Source organism: Neodiprion virginianus, chromosome 2, assembly GCF_021901495.1.
Source record: "Neodiprion virginianus isolate iyNeoVirg1 chromosome 2, iyNeoVirg1.1, whole genome shotgun sequence".
In the NCBI taxonomy this organism is placed as follows: Eukaryota; Metazoa; Arthropoda; class Insecta; order Hymenoptera; family Diprionidae; genus Neodiprion; species Neodiprion virginianus.
The window spans coordinates 42,743,750-42,758,481 of NC_060878.1; the positions used below are offsets into that span (position 1 = coordinate 42,743,750).

The following is a 14,732-nucleotide window of genomic DNA, read 5'->3' on the forward strand; positions in this document are numbered from 1 at the left end:
GTATGGATCCTCGTGGTATCCTCAGTTTCCAATGGTTTCCTACCAATGGAGCGTGCCTAATGATCCCAAATGAGTGGTTTTTTAAAGCCGTGGTTGTGGTTACTCAAGCCTTGAAACTTTTACTCGGCGGTCATACTTATTATATACCCGCATGAGCCTTGGCTGGCCCTTACTGAAACATGGATTATCAAGTATATTATGCAGGGTACAGATTTTTCTGTATCCATTAGCGTCGCCTGTATGTTCGATCGAAAGCACTGATTTTTATCGTAATTTCTGATATTGGATTTCAAATTTAGCGTCAAAATTCCAACAGATCATGTGACTAGACACTCCAATGCTGTAGCTATACAATTTTATTGCTGAAAACTCACGTCATTGCACTACAACTGCGATTATCCAGATCACAACTCAAACTTACGTCAAAGTGAAACGTATTTTATTTAACTCAAAGGATGTGGCGAACGTTAAAGTGTCATGAACATCATGTGTGAAAAAGTAATTTTAAAAATATGCACTACCTTACTGTTCGATACATATGATTCTAGCGTTCTTTATCGTCTATCATCGTTTCATCTAACGTTACCTTTCCATTACCTACTCGAACTATCGCTCATCAGCTGTAGATCCGTTCGTAATCAATAAATTTGAACAATCAAGATTCTACGGTACGATTAAAACTGACCGTACTATATGATCAATAATTGACGAAGGCTTCGCTGTTAAAAAGAATTTCTCTACCTTATGACTGCAGAACTCTCCCTACGATATCTTAGCGTTCAATTCACAGGTGTCAAGTGAGTGTCAAGTCTCAATTATTACCAACCATTCTTCGACTATAACCACTTATCTCTACTCATGCGATGTGGTGTGTACATGCTTGCGTAGCGATGCGTAGCGACTCCACACCTATAAGTGCACAAAGTCGGCCTGCATATGCCTTAAAACATTGGTACATGAAATGTGTTTTGTACTTTAGTGTGTTGGCGGGTATACATCTTATGTATGTTCACCTCCCAAGGTGGATTATGGCAGATTTAAGGCTGTCCGTGTCTTGATTTAATTGCACGGAAGCTCGACAGGTTGAATAGGTAAATGCGGTGGCACCAGGTGGTCTTGAATCGGTCAGAATCCGCACCGAAAGAAAAATAATGTAGATTTCACATTTCCTGTTGTGAATACATGGACAATACTTTTTTAGAGTTAAATCTACATCAATTGTGGCGAGATTTACAAATCCGATAATAGGTAAGCGTTACAAAACCAGTAGTAACAGTTACAGTATGCTCAGGTAGATCCACCACAATTGATGTAGATTCAACTCCAACAAAGTTCCGTCCATATATATGCCACAACAAATATAAAATCTGTCTTAAATTTTTCCACACGCCACGTCAGCACGATGCACCGGTGCCATTTGGTACTTCTAACTATTGGTCATTTCGAACCCGCTGAAATGAGGAAGGTCAGAATCAACCTCACTCAGGTATACATGCATGGTACGCGCTTCAGCCTGACAAATGAGTACCTTAGACACGATCATCTACATTACTCGGTTTTCTCACACGGCAAAGAGTTCACAATGTGTATAATATAAATATGTACAGCATTCAGTGTGTCCTCTGGATTTTCTGTCGCAATCGAGTAACGAATACATAATAACACTTCTTTCTGCACGTAGCAAACGATAAGATTATTATTCCAAGCCGGGAGGATCGCTCACAATCAAATACCTCGACGTGTTTTCAAGCCAAATTATATCCAACACATTTGTAAGGTCTTGTACTTATACCAAGTGAATAATATGTATTTGTGTAATACTTGATTACAGATATAATATGCAAGTTTATAATGATAATATATTATTGTCGTTAAACCACCGCATTGTAGTAATACCCTCACGTCATCGACAGCATTGCAGGGTCCGCGTACTGATTTACATCATGGTTCACGCCCGTAATAGATGAAGATTGCACGTTTTTGTACAACTCTACTTGTAAGTATATGCCGCTCTGTGCGTTCAGTATTGTCACGCAGTATCGGGCCTACCCCGAATATTAATACTAGAAATGCTATCGCTGACATTTTCCTCTTTCCCTCAATGACCAATGAGGATAATAGGGCCGTTTGAAGTTCCCCATAGATTCTGCCACGAATCCGATAAAGGCGCTAACGTGGTAGACTCCGAGCGTTTGAGAAAAGAAGAATTTATCAATAATTTGCCAACAGTTTGAAACTATGATGTTTATACGCTAATGTAAGCCATGTCATTGGAAATAATCTGTAGCACGAAACAGACAATGAGGTCAGCAGTTAAAATTTCACTGCTTGCTTCTTTCGTTGACTGCATTTGAATCATCCAAGGTGGAACTTATCTTATCTAAGTATGTATTTACACCACACACTCATGTGCAGTCAGGCCTAGCTACGAGAAGAGTATTCTCAATCGTATAACGTCCAAAGTATCTCGCACAGACATTTCTTTACTGTATGCACGTAATTCTGGTCACAACCTTAAGGCTTGCTTGTCAGACGATTTTCTCAAAATACTAGGCGTTTCAGTTCCTCGGTGCTTCACAATGCGTGCATGGGACTGACAAACGTAAGCTTTTCGCTCTCTGTGAGCTACGACGGCACTACGGGTAAGACCAAAAATTGGCAACGACTGTATACCGATAGGAGACGGTGGGAGGGGGAAAGCCCGTTTGGAATACCACCCGATAGATGCACTAAAATAGAAAGCTGTATTGAACACGAGATTAATTTGACACAGACCGATTAAACACAGAGATTTATCGGATACAGGGCGACTGAAGATAGCACGATTGATGATAAATAAATATTCGAGCACTCGATTAAAACCAAAATCTTTCGGATACGAAAAAGTAATGCTGAAGTTTCATTTTCAGACCGTTTGCAGAAAATGTAAGCCCCAGTATGCATATTTTCACGGCAGTACATCTTCCGATCAAAAAAGACGGGAAGTGTAATTCAAGGCCGTGAGAATTAGGATCTTTTCTCACCGTCTCTCAACATTAACACCGCGCATGCGTCAATCTTCCCCGACACATTGCAAATACCTAATCACAAGTAGTTGAATGTTGACAACGCTATCAAACGCGTGTCAGTGCCGATTATTTATATACCCTTTATTATTACAGCTCACTACAGTCTGTTTGATTTTCAAAAAAAGGTCATCAGATACACATTCCTACTGATCATATTTCTTGAATACTTAATAATCTTGAATGTTTGAAACAGGTATCATAAAATATATATATTTTATTTTTTACCGCAATGGATTCGAATGAATTCATAAGTTTTTTCCTTCCGTGTACAAGTGTGGATGGGAAGAGATGGGAGAAGTGTAGATGCACGCCCGTGCAATACCATTCATACGCTTCTAGACGCAAATTCTACCGGACCGGTTTGGTTAATAGTTTGGCTTTGATTCGTTAAGCTTGCTGAATGCTCCAGCCCCAAAATCAGTTACAAGAATTAGTGTTCTCAAATGATTTGACCGGCGACTTGAATTCTGGCACATAATGAAGAATATAGTCACCGTTTACACCTGAGCGATTTAATTCTGGCTTTACAATATGCTGAAAAATGAAAACTCAGTTCAAGTAACACATTCTTACAAGTATACCTACTTGTATTACTTATTAGTCACTTTGAGTAGTAGGCTAATGGTCAATACACGTTCGACGTTTGAATTTCGGCCTAGTGCAGCGGCTCTCTTCCACGTGTTTTGAAATCAACCATCTTACGAACAGTGTGACCTCTCTCCACCTTGCTGTTCTCCCACTTGCTCAACGGCCACCTTTATTCACCGTTATAAATTCTATCTCTTAGAAGGAACTAGCGCTTCTTTGTACTTCCCGAAGCCTCGTGAGTTATTTGAATTTCACCGACGAGAGACGGGCAAGTATTTCGAACTCAATCCGGCCGATGCTATGTGCCTGCTATCATAGCGTGAATGTTTGCACTCGATAAATATACTCACGCGTACGTCACGTCCGCTGTGAACTGAAAAACCGCTATACTTATCATACATGGACGATCCATAAAGACCATTGCACCAAAAATATTGCGTCTACTATTATTGTTCCCAATTGTCCCAGGATCAAATATTTTTAAAACCTTATTTTCGTGGCTATTGATACTATCGAGCAAATGCCATTGTCCGACTTGTACAAAATACGGACGTATTGGAATGGCCATCGATGCAATATCGATACCGACTTTAAGGTTTTTAATTTAAAACATATCGCATTTTCAGTTCTCAGTTTGAATTAATCTCACAGGCAACCGAACATGTTATCACGATATAAATATTCCGTACACGCGATCTCTCGAAACGCTCACCTTGTATATTCACGGGGACATAAAAATTTTCATGGTTATCCTTGTACGATTTTAACCATACGGAATGAGAAGATTTAATACGAATTCAACAATCGCGGAGCCGAAGATGCAAGTCCCAATTCTTTTCACCATAGTACTCTTGCTATTGGCCGTTGGGGAATATTAATTTACGATGAGAATAAATATTTTCCATTCAACTATTTGGTTGATGCGACAGACAGGTTTATACGACGCAAGCCACAGAGTAAAGAAACGCCTAAGCTCTTCCGCGCTATGTTACAAATATTTTCGGTGTCACCAGCTAGCTCAACTTACGGAAACAACGCAAGCTGCACCAACTCGTAGGGAATTTTTTAAGTAGCAAACTTGACCGAGCCATGGATACAACCAGACCTTCTAGAAAGCTCACGACCGTAAGCCGGTTTTAAGATGGAGAGGGATAAGAAAATTCAGTGTCGGTAAATGTTTTCGTCTAACCATGCTAGCTGTAAGATCATTCCCTACGAATCACAGCGCGGCCGTAATCTTATACCCGAAGAAACTGGTTTCCGTGCATCGCAGTGTTCACCGGCAAGTAACGTGCAAAACGAATTAATAATAAAAACATCATAACCGTTCTTCAAGGCTGTTGGGCATGTGTGCGTGAGTATACAGGTAACTCTACCGCGTTGCCTCGGATTAACCTAGCTCCGATACAAGACTCGGCGAATGACCGAAGGAGAACACCCAATGCGTCTCGAGTAGCCGGAGATCGAAACTGCGCGATGAATCTAGTTCAAAAATCAAAAGCACGGATCTAGTCTAGATACGTCTCGAGTGATTGGATGACCCAGCAAAAATTTTCTAATGAGAAGACTCTTCGTTCCCCTGTGATTATATTTTCAAGGCTTAATTAAGATTCCTGCTATTGTATGACGACGCACAATAGTGTAGAAAATGAGCGACGCCAGCGGGAGACGACGCGAGAATCTCTGTGAATATCGTACGTACCACTTGTTCCCGGAGCCGGTTATGTAATTACATTTTCACCGAAATCATTTTAATATAATTGTTACCTGGTAGCTATAAAACTTGAGACAAATTTTTCAGGATTCTTCGTTCGAAAAAGAACATCAAGTAGTTTATTTGGTTGACCTTGATGAGGCCAGCCTGAAAAGTTTTCGCTGGGATGCATTTCAAGCCCATGAAACGTTAATAAATTGTATTTTATAAATTTTCTAATTTGTTATTCAAATAACTTTGTGTTTGGTAAAATCAATTTTTTGTCCGACGATATCTGTAGAACGAACCAACGGGTTCCGTTGCTTTTGGTCTCAATCGACGAAGCTTTTTTAATTTAGGACTGAAAACTTTTGAATTTTTGCCGGCGGTGTGATTTTTGTGTTATTTCAATAACGAGATCTGAAGAAGAGAATAAAATTTCATCTGTGAAAGTTTCGTGGGCCCGATACGCATTCGAGCGGGAAGTTCTTCGGCTGGCCGCAGCAAGCTCAGCGAAATGAATCACTTGTTATTTGAAAAATAAGAGGGGGAAGTTGAAAAAACTTGAAACACCGATAGTCGGGACAGTTGTAATTGAGCGGATCCTAAAAACGGAATCTGAAACATTTAAACACCGAACGTCGCATGCTGCTGGGTCACCACCCTTAACTCATCGATCCCTAGAAAGACCTCATACAGACCTCTGGAAAGGGAATAAGAAGAGGGAAACTAGTGAGCACTGATGGAGAGTCGTCGGCATGACATGTTTCTTTGATTGCTTTTGTTAAGAATTTAGGTAAATGATTATTTGAAAGCTTGATAAAATTTTTGTTGCGCTTCGGAGATTTATCCGTCAAAGTTGATCAAGATGTATATTCGCCACACGAATAAATGAACAATACACGCGCGGTTTGGATTTATCGCTCTTCATCTAAGGGCAACTCCTGACGGTCGGCTAATCGCTATAAGTGCGCGACAGCTGGCCCGTACGTACATCTATCGTTAACCGACGCTTCCTCGCTCGGCAATTCAACTCCGATGCACAGATTTCAACTAATGTAGTAGTCAGCGTCCTCATAACTGAACGGCGGAAGTAGTCGGCACGTACTCTAATCCATGCACGGGCTTCCATGCGGGGAATCCTCGGTGTCCTTCTTCCCTGAGATACGGTGATAGCCGCGGCAGCAAGGAATGCTGGTTGGGCACTCAAGCCGCAGGAAGGCGACGGAGGAGGCAATTATATGTAAGCCTCTTGAAGTTCGTGCATCTTGCATGTGCAGCCGTTATATGTCTCCTCGGCCAGCAACGCCATACCAACGTTGCCTACTAGGGCGAGAAAGAACGCGACTCAGAGCACACGACTTTCGTGTACAATCACGAAATTAAATGACTTCGGCGAACCTAAGCCAATGGTATCGTGTTACGGCTGCGGAAAATCCCACGCCGAAGGCAAATATGTTTTTGGAGCGACGCGGATATGTACTTAAACTGCATAGCGGTAATTTTTTGAGACAACGAGAATTTATAGAGATAATCTGCATTGAGCATGCGTTGAAGTATCTGTACATAATTCGTTGAACCTGATTTATGATCAGAATTTGAATTAATCCGAGCGTACAAGGAAAAAAAACCTGTGGGATTTACCCATGCGAAGATAGTTATACGAACAGCACTTTTATGTAGTAAAAATTACAAGGATTATGGCGAGAATCGCCAATTAGGGTGTTAATGTTACGTTAGCGAGTGTTCTTTAAATTTGTCAAATGCCGCAATCCAAGTAATTTTTACTCCAAAGGGTACTGTTCGCATAATTGCCGTCGCAAATGTAAATAGAACAGGTTTTTTTTTTCCTCGGACGCATGACAGATCGAAAGATACTCATTCCATTCGAGAGAAATGAAAATTTTCACTAATCGCCAAACAAAATGCCCAATTCAACAATCGTCTCTCCTTTGTTGCAGGTAAACCTAAGGGGTATGCTTATTACGAGAGGACAATAATACCGAAGGTCGAAAGAAATACTCGAGAGGTAACCTCGAGCACCGACAGGATCACAATGCCTCGGCAATTCAGATAATCATCTCAGTTCGTTAGCAGGTTTGAAATACGTAGTTGGAAACATAACCGGTGTGGCTCGCGGCACAAGTTGCGTGCTGGTGAAATGTAGCCGTACGACGCGACGCCGAGTTGGATCGAGATAGGCGATAAAAAAAAAGTACACATGTAGAACAGAGACTGAGATATTGTTTATTGTCTAAGAAAGGTGATGATTCGGCAGTCTTGTCGCGCGTGTATGCTCTTCGTTGCTGAAATTTTGTATTTATTCAAAGTAAATCCGTCGATGCGTGTGCGTTGGCGGAAGTACATATTATATTACAGTGAATTAGACCTGAAAGCGTCACTAACTCGCAGATATTACAGGGTTGTAAAAATTTGGAATTCTATTCTGCCGGAGCCTTCCCTTTTTCCAAGTGCTATTTTCATCATACCTTCCTTCGAAGTGTTTGTTCTGATTTAAGCAAATTTCATCTTTTTTAGTCTCGTCAAGTGTACTGACAAATTCAGGATTTCTTACTTTATAACGTTACATAGGAGCCGAATCGAGGGGCTGGCTATCCGCTGGCTGCTATCGCTGTGAATATTCTTCAATTATGCCAACGTTATCCAATATACTCACATCAGTTGTACATGTGTAACTTCTTCGTGACTACGCAATACTTTGACACCACTAAAATAAACTTTGAACTCCAAGTCACCCCGCGTATATACGTAGCCCTGCTTCTGCCCTTGGCGAGTAATCTGCAATGTTTTACGAATGATACACCCATTTCACTAGAATTGTATCACTCGGGGCTACAGTCCATTATAACGTAAATACAATTGAACAAGTATGCATGTAAAATCTTATGCCGGATTAGTTTACAAGAATCTCACAGTCTCTTATTGTAAAAGTAATTGTACAATGGTGCAACCCTAGATATCACTAGAGGCCCATTCGTTCTTCTTTCATATCTTTGTAAAAAATCCTAGAGTCGAAGAGGTATTGACGAGCTTCCCAACTGGGCACGGTACCCCGAACGTCCTAATACGGTTGTTTTAGCACTTTCCAAATATGCCCATGATAAGATCGGCCCGGTTCGAGGCCTCAGGCCTTATTCAATATTCTGTCACATGGTGCAACGCAGAAGTGCGTCGCTATTGCATACGAATTCTTATGCCGTGTAACGTTGATATTAGCCACACCTTCCGGAAAACAACTTTTATAAACTGAGCATAGAAATCAGTTGCATTCGGTTGTTGGACTATATTTACGGTTAGTTTGGGTCCACATCCCTCGCGTCGCACAAGAATCCTAAAATTATAATTATCGCACGGGTCTGGATCGACGCCGCTGAGCGTTGTATACATATATGCAGATCAGTCGGAAACCCTCGAGTTTGGTTAATGCCTAACGCGAGCTTGTTGACACTGCATACCTCCAGCTATGTATTATGTTATACATAACATGGGCTATACTTATAATACCGCGGTGAAGTAAGTATGCGAGTGAAATTGAATGAACTGAACTACTGACGTTGACGCTTCAAACAGAATGCAAGATCATTTGTTTTCAATCTCACACGTGATCGGTAGCATGTATTTCACTTTCCTCGATCTCACTTTCGGTGCAAAGATCCGGACATAATGCGATAGTTGAAAGTCTCGATATTAAGTGTAAGTGAACACAAGTTATCGGATAGTTCGATTTTCCATTTTCCATACCTTGCTGAGGATTTCTGCCTAGAGTAAGAAAACTGTAAACTGCCGATGCATGCATACGAATATGGATGATAGTCTGCCGGACGAGCTGAATTCTAATAATTGGTCGGTAGCCTGATCGATTTTAGAGTATAAGGAGCATGATTACGAGTTAGGAATTTATATTAAGGCTATAACTATTCGATATTTGCCCTAATGAAGATTATGTCAAGTACCAACGAACTTGAGCTCGGACTGATATGGTGAAACCGTATTTTTACAACAGCTAGGCAACATGTAGATTTGCGGATACAAGCCCTGGAAAAAAAAAAATTATTATGCCCGATATATTTGATTCCGAGCTCTCATTGCATCCTTTCATTTTATGATAACATAATTCAATATTTTTGTAGGTATTAGGCACGCATACACTAATATTTTTCTTCCAGCACTTGATTAGAGTAATAGATTCATTATAAGATATCGTCTCTGTGGATTAAGGTGGTATATTCAAGTTGCTCGCTCATTGCGTTCAACATGCTTGTATCACTTTTGTCAATCTAAGTTTTCACTTACTTGGAAATGTTCTCAAATGGCTTGGAAACCCGTATTGAAAGAAGCAGCCGTACAATGGCTTAAACACCCGTCATTGTGAACACTTTGGGGAATAGGTGGTGATTTTTTTTTCACAACTTGACTTTTTGTCGTCCACTTCTAAATAGCGAAGGAATACAAAACTACGAGAACACTACTGGTATATACACGAAATGCCTTATGCATTGTTCACAAATAGATATACCTTGACTGACTTTCCTGTAAATAGGATATGGGTACTATTGGGTACTTCAGCATCAAAACCTGTTTCCAAGACGAAGCACAATGACGGTTTAGATATTGAATGAATTTATGTACGTTCAAACGCCACACGGTTTACACCACATCTCCAAGTACACATAATTGAATTCTTCAACTTACGGTTGTTTCACGTACATCGTGATTTTTTGTAGTAGCCACTTGGCAACATATAAGCGCACCTAATTCTTCTAATACAGTCTTACTTAGAATATGTTTAATGTGAACTCTGTTGCAGATTGACATCACGCATGAAAGCTGCTAATAAACCAGTCGATTGATGAAACGATTACTCAATACTTTTACTGACTCTCTTTTACGTTGATAAGTTATTAGCATTTGCAATCTGGACAACTTCGTGCGCATAACTTGAAAAATTATTCGTTAAGCTCAAACTTTACGTGGACATGGCGATTAGGTTCACGATGACTTCTTATTATTTTAATGGTGTTGGGGTTTAATTCGTTGGGATTTCAAGTACCAGGAAGATATATTCACAGAAAATATTTGTTCCCTTATATTAAGATCACATTTTGATTGGATTATTGGCTCTCGATACATTTTCGATACGGGCCGTTCACGCATGACGTCATCACACAAGGGGGAAGGGTAACTCCGACAACGTAATATCTTGTATCGAGGAGTAGGCTAAGCAAACGAGACATAAAATTATGCCGATTTTTACTCGAAACACTGTTCCATTCACCGACAAATTTTTTAGCTCAACTTTAAAAAGCCCGCTCGTGGCGTTCGATGCTTGGCATCATTTAAGAGTGGTTAAAAGTATTATGTGCGATAATCGTATACGAAACGTACAAATGTTCATAAGACAAAATATTATCTTTTTTAGATGTCCTGTGTAATGAGAAAATATGGGGAGTATAAGAATGGGATTTAGTGAGGTCATTATTATAAGGGCGGGGGGGCAAGTAATAAGGGTCGTGTAAGTGATCCGTATTGATGTCATTTATGGATGGCCCTCCGCACGGCGATCAACAACGCGGTTAACTGCTCTTTAAGATGTCCTTCTCCCAGATTCACACCACCTTTTACCAGTAAGTGGGTAAAATTGCTGAAAGAAGTTTTTCGATGAATCTTCTCGCCAATTTTGAAACACGATTTCAATTACAGCGCTATGTCATATTGCGAGACTGAATTTCCGTAACTGTAATAATATAACGATAAACTGTAACTGTGAGGCTCGTTCCCGTACGACTCAATAAGAGTGATTTTATTAGCACTCCAATTGAGGTGCACACACATTGAGTCAAGAATTCGAATTGACGGTACGAATTGGCGTTGTGTTATGAAGACGCGAAGGAAACTGTTGGGATCCGTTGCGGTCATGGAATTGGGCGATCGTGGACCTCATGATGGCAGCTGGTAAGTTTAACATACCATTATTCATTTGTACTTTACGCGTCGACCTGGACGAACAATAATTGATAAGACAGGCAGTTTTCTCACCTCCACGCTGGACGACGAGTGATTGCATATCAAATTTATGGGATGAAATTTCCTTCCCGGCCATTTCAGAAACACTTGCATGGTCTCGGATCTCTTTTACTGATTTCAATCAATTTCAGATCATTTAAAATATTATATTTTATGATACTCTATCTTACATAATTTTGATTGCCATTTTAATATGGTTCCTTAACTTGACCGAAGTAGAATGGTACCAAAACGGCACCTTCTTTCAGTTCTTCGAATATGCAGATGGTCAATTCTTTAGACCACGACTTCTGCTGTCCCAAAACCTTACGAACTCAATACTAGATCGCGAAATTGTTTTTACCATGGGGCACGTACAAGACGCCATGATTCCTATACGTTATGAAGTTTCAAGTAAATATTTCAAAAGTTTTACCCGTTAATTGAACATGCATTGTTCAAAACTTGCAGCAAAATCTGCTCTCTGAAAGCATCCAGGGCCAAATGTTTTTGTTTTAAATTTGGAAGCAGTCTAATATGGAGTCACCACCCAAGACTGTCATTTATTGGACTGATACGGATAGAATTTCACATCAGTAATGTGATTTTCTACAGAAACCAAAGATTTCCAAGAGTGTAGCCGGAGCAAAACCAATATATAATTGATCGGAAATAAAACCGTATATCTGTAGGAGCTTCCCTGGTTGACAGCCTGCATTACTATGCTATATTCTCTGATTTCCACGAACATTATACCGATACGTGCTTCTGGTCCATAGCCAGGGACCCCGTGTGGACTTGCAAGGCACATGGATTCAACAGCTAGAATCAATATTATTCATGCGTGTAAGTTACTCAGAGTCGAGTTGTTCTGGGTGTTAGCATTCCAGCGCTTGGGGGTCCTCATATTCACGCTTTGTCACGACGTTGTTTCGGTCACACGTTTTATTCGTACGAACGTGTCGCACGCGGACAATTCAATTGTGAGCCACTTGTTCTTGAATAACGTGCCACCGTACTGCAATGCGGCCTAATCAATTGAACGCTAGACAATGCAGCCAGAATGAATCCTTTTTTCCCTCTCTTGATTCCAGTTTCTTTCTCCCACGAGCCACCCACTTCTGGCGTTTACTCTTGTAGTTTTTGACGGTTGTAGATAGACCGCGAGGCGACCAGGTTGAAACTGACTCAACAGCAAGTAGGTATCCGTTTATTGTGAATATCTATTCATCTCATCTGAAAGGGCTATTATATGCACTTTAAAACAAACATATTCCAATCAATATTTTGTAGTATTAGAATATTTGATCAACTCGGCGTTGTTACAATGAATTACTAGTATTTGACAGTATAATGCCTCGATCTTTAGACATTCACGAGGTTCAGTGTTACGCTGCTAAAGCCAAATGGAGCAAGAGTGGTGTCGTGGCGTGCAAACCGCAAAATGTATCGAAACGTTTAGAATTGAGGTGTAGAATTCTACCGTCATGTTACTTCGGCATAGTCAGTAAGATCTACAGATACGATCTGGGTTCTACGTTTTTGAGTACAAAATATGTTTTTTCCGACAATTTTTTTACACCTCAGCGAAAAAATAAGAATCAGACGTCGAAGAATTGCATTAATAAAATATTATTGGTTGGCACTAAAACCATATGATTATAAAATACTTATACCAAATTTCAGAGAGTTTCGCGACATGATGCGGCCGGTACGTTACGACAAACACTCTTTCGTTTTCTGGCCCGAGATATGTAATACGCAGTCGTACGTGCGACAAAATTTGAGAATTTCCACTTTCAACAACTAGTAATCTGCTGTCATTAACCTGTGTCTTTCGACTAGCCCATTACGAAACAATAATCCTTTGAATATAATTTTCTTAAAATGGACGTGCCCCTTCGATCGCAGACCGTACGTTGTCAGTGATTACACGGTCTACAGTATATACGTTATATTCAAGTTTCGGTTAGAGATTGAATCATTGGAATAACGATAACAAGAATCAGGAAAAGCTGCGTAGTAACTAAAGATTCTTCGTGAATGATTAACGAGACAGAGCGCGACCGGCGTTCTGAGCAGTACAAAAGCTGGCTACTGGCTAAAATCAGGAGATTTCATTGCTCTATAATAGGACGAAAATAAAAGCGGCGATCGAAGACTTACGACTACAGATTATGAGTACATTGCAGGTATAGGTGGAAGTAGACATTTTGGGCACGGTACTGCTACAGTTAGTCCGTCGATCCAGAGGATGATAAAACTAAGCTTAGCTCGGCCAATCACTTATCTATCTTGCCATACAACGTCGTCATTCGGTACAACGTGTGCGTGAGGTACGCACCGTCTCTATACAAGTATACACATCAACCGACTGTATTTCTATATACCATGCCGGTATCACGTTGGAACATTCGACATGGCAGCGCAATCTATCGGCAACGTCTGCGCGCGCACGAACGCCGAAGACTATACTTACGAACTGAACAACTTTGTACACAGTATCCGAAGCAGCTTTACTGCGTATTAAAGCTGTTTTTCTCAAATACCTCCTTATCCACGGTCATGCCTACTACTCCCGTGGCCACTTTGACTTTGCCAGTCGAATTTATCACTCGTCACGACAATAACTCTCTTATCTTTTACCTGCACCACGTTAGGGGACTCTCCCGCGTCTCAGTAAACTACTTATATCACTAACGCACATTGAGTACTTGTAATAACACATGTTTTATTCTGTTGCTGAACGTTTGGATTCGTACTGGTCTGTATATTGTCACTAGGTATTTACTACTCGGAGAGAAAAATATAAAAACAAAAAATCGTCCCAGGAAATTCTAAGGCTCTTCGATCTTCAACTAATATCCCTGACCACGGTTGATTTTCCAATGAAAGCTTTTCGTTCGACAGACCCATCATAGTGGTCAAAGCTTGGTTCCACAAAGCAACTACCGCAGTTGAATATCAAAATCACTACCCACACAAATAGCGCCGATAGATATCATGCAACTAATGGGGATCGTGCGCACATGCAAATCTAAATAAAGAAAACGATATATGCTCCTGCGATTTCATCTGAAAAATTAGTACCCCGGCATTTTACAGGTCAGAACAACTTTTATACAACGCGAGCATGTATTACGCGTTTTTTCACGCGTGTCTTTTCTCGAGTGAGTCTACCAATGTGCTTGTCTGGAGTACTGAAAAAACCGCTTTCAAGTCCTAGGAGTTAAAAGTGGTCCGTTCTGCACTGCGCGCATGCACTGTTGCGAACAAGTCTGACATTACGCGACCCTCAATTTCGTACTTGGTGAAAAAACGCGTAACACACTCTTGTTGTACAAAGAATCGTGTGCAAC

The 14,732-nt window shown here is 40.5% G+C and overlaps 2 protein-coding genes across 7 annotated transcripts in view; both read left to right on the plus strand.

The window, feature by feature from the left end:
- LOC124298637 (protein NDRG3) overlaps positions 1–9,838 on the plus strand; it is a 77,095-nt gene extending 67,257 nt beyond the window's left edge. The window contains exon 10 of the mRNA XM_046750896.1: positions 7,311–9,838. Within this exon, the coding sequence (XP_046606852.1) occupies positions 7,311–7,426 (116 nt within the window). The 3' untranslated portion in view covers positions 7,427–9,838. The remainder of the gene's footprint in view (positions 1–7,310) is intronic.
- The window catches only part of LOC124298635 (epidermal growth factor receptor), an 89,794-nt gene that overhangs the window by 39,692 nt on the left and 35,370 nt on the right, over positions 1–14,732 (plus strand). The window contains exons 1-2 of one of the 6 annotated variants that reach the window (XM_046750885.1): positions 9,855–11,322; positions 12,468–12,571. The exons of 2 other annotated variants lie outside the window; for them this stretch is intronic. Coding sequence is in view for 2 of the 4 variants with exons in the window: in XM_046750889.1 (XP_046606845.1) it covers positions 11,310–11,322; positions 12,530–12,571 (55 nt within the window). In the remaining 2 variants the exon portion in view is untranslated. Of the gene's footprint in view, positions 1–9,854; positions 11,323–12,467; positions 12,572–14,732 lie in introns of those variants that run through there. 3 more of the 6 variants (XM_046750889.1, XM_046750886.1, XM_046750890.1) reach the window with 3 other exon arrangements.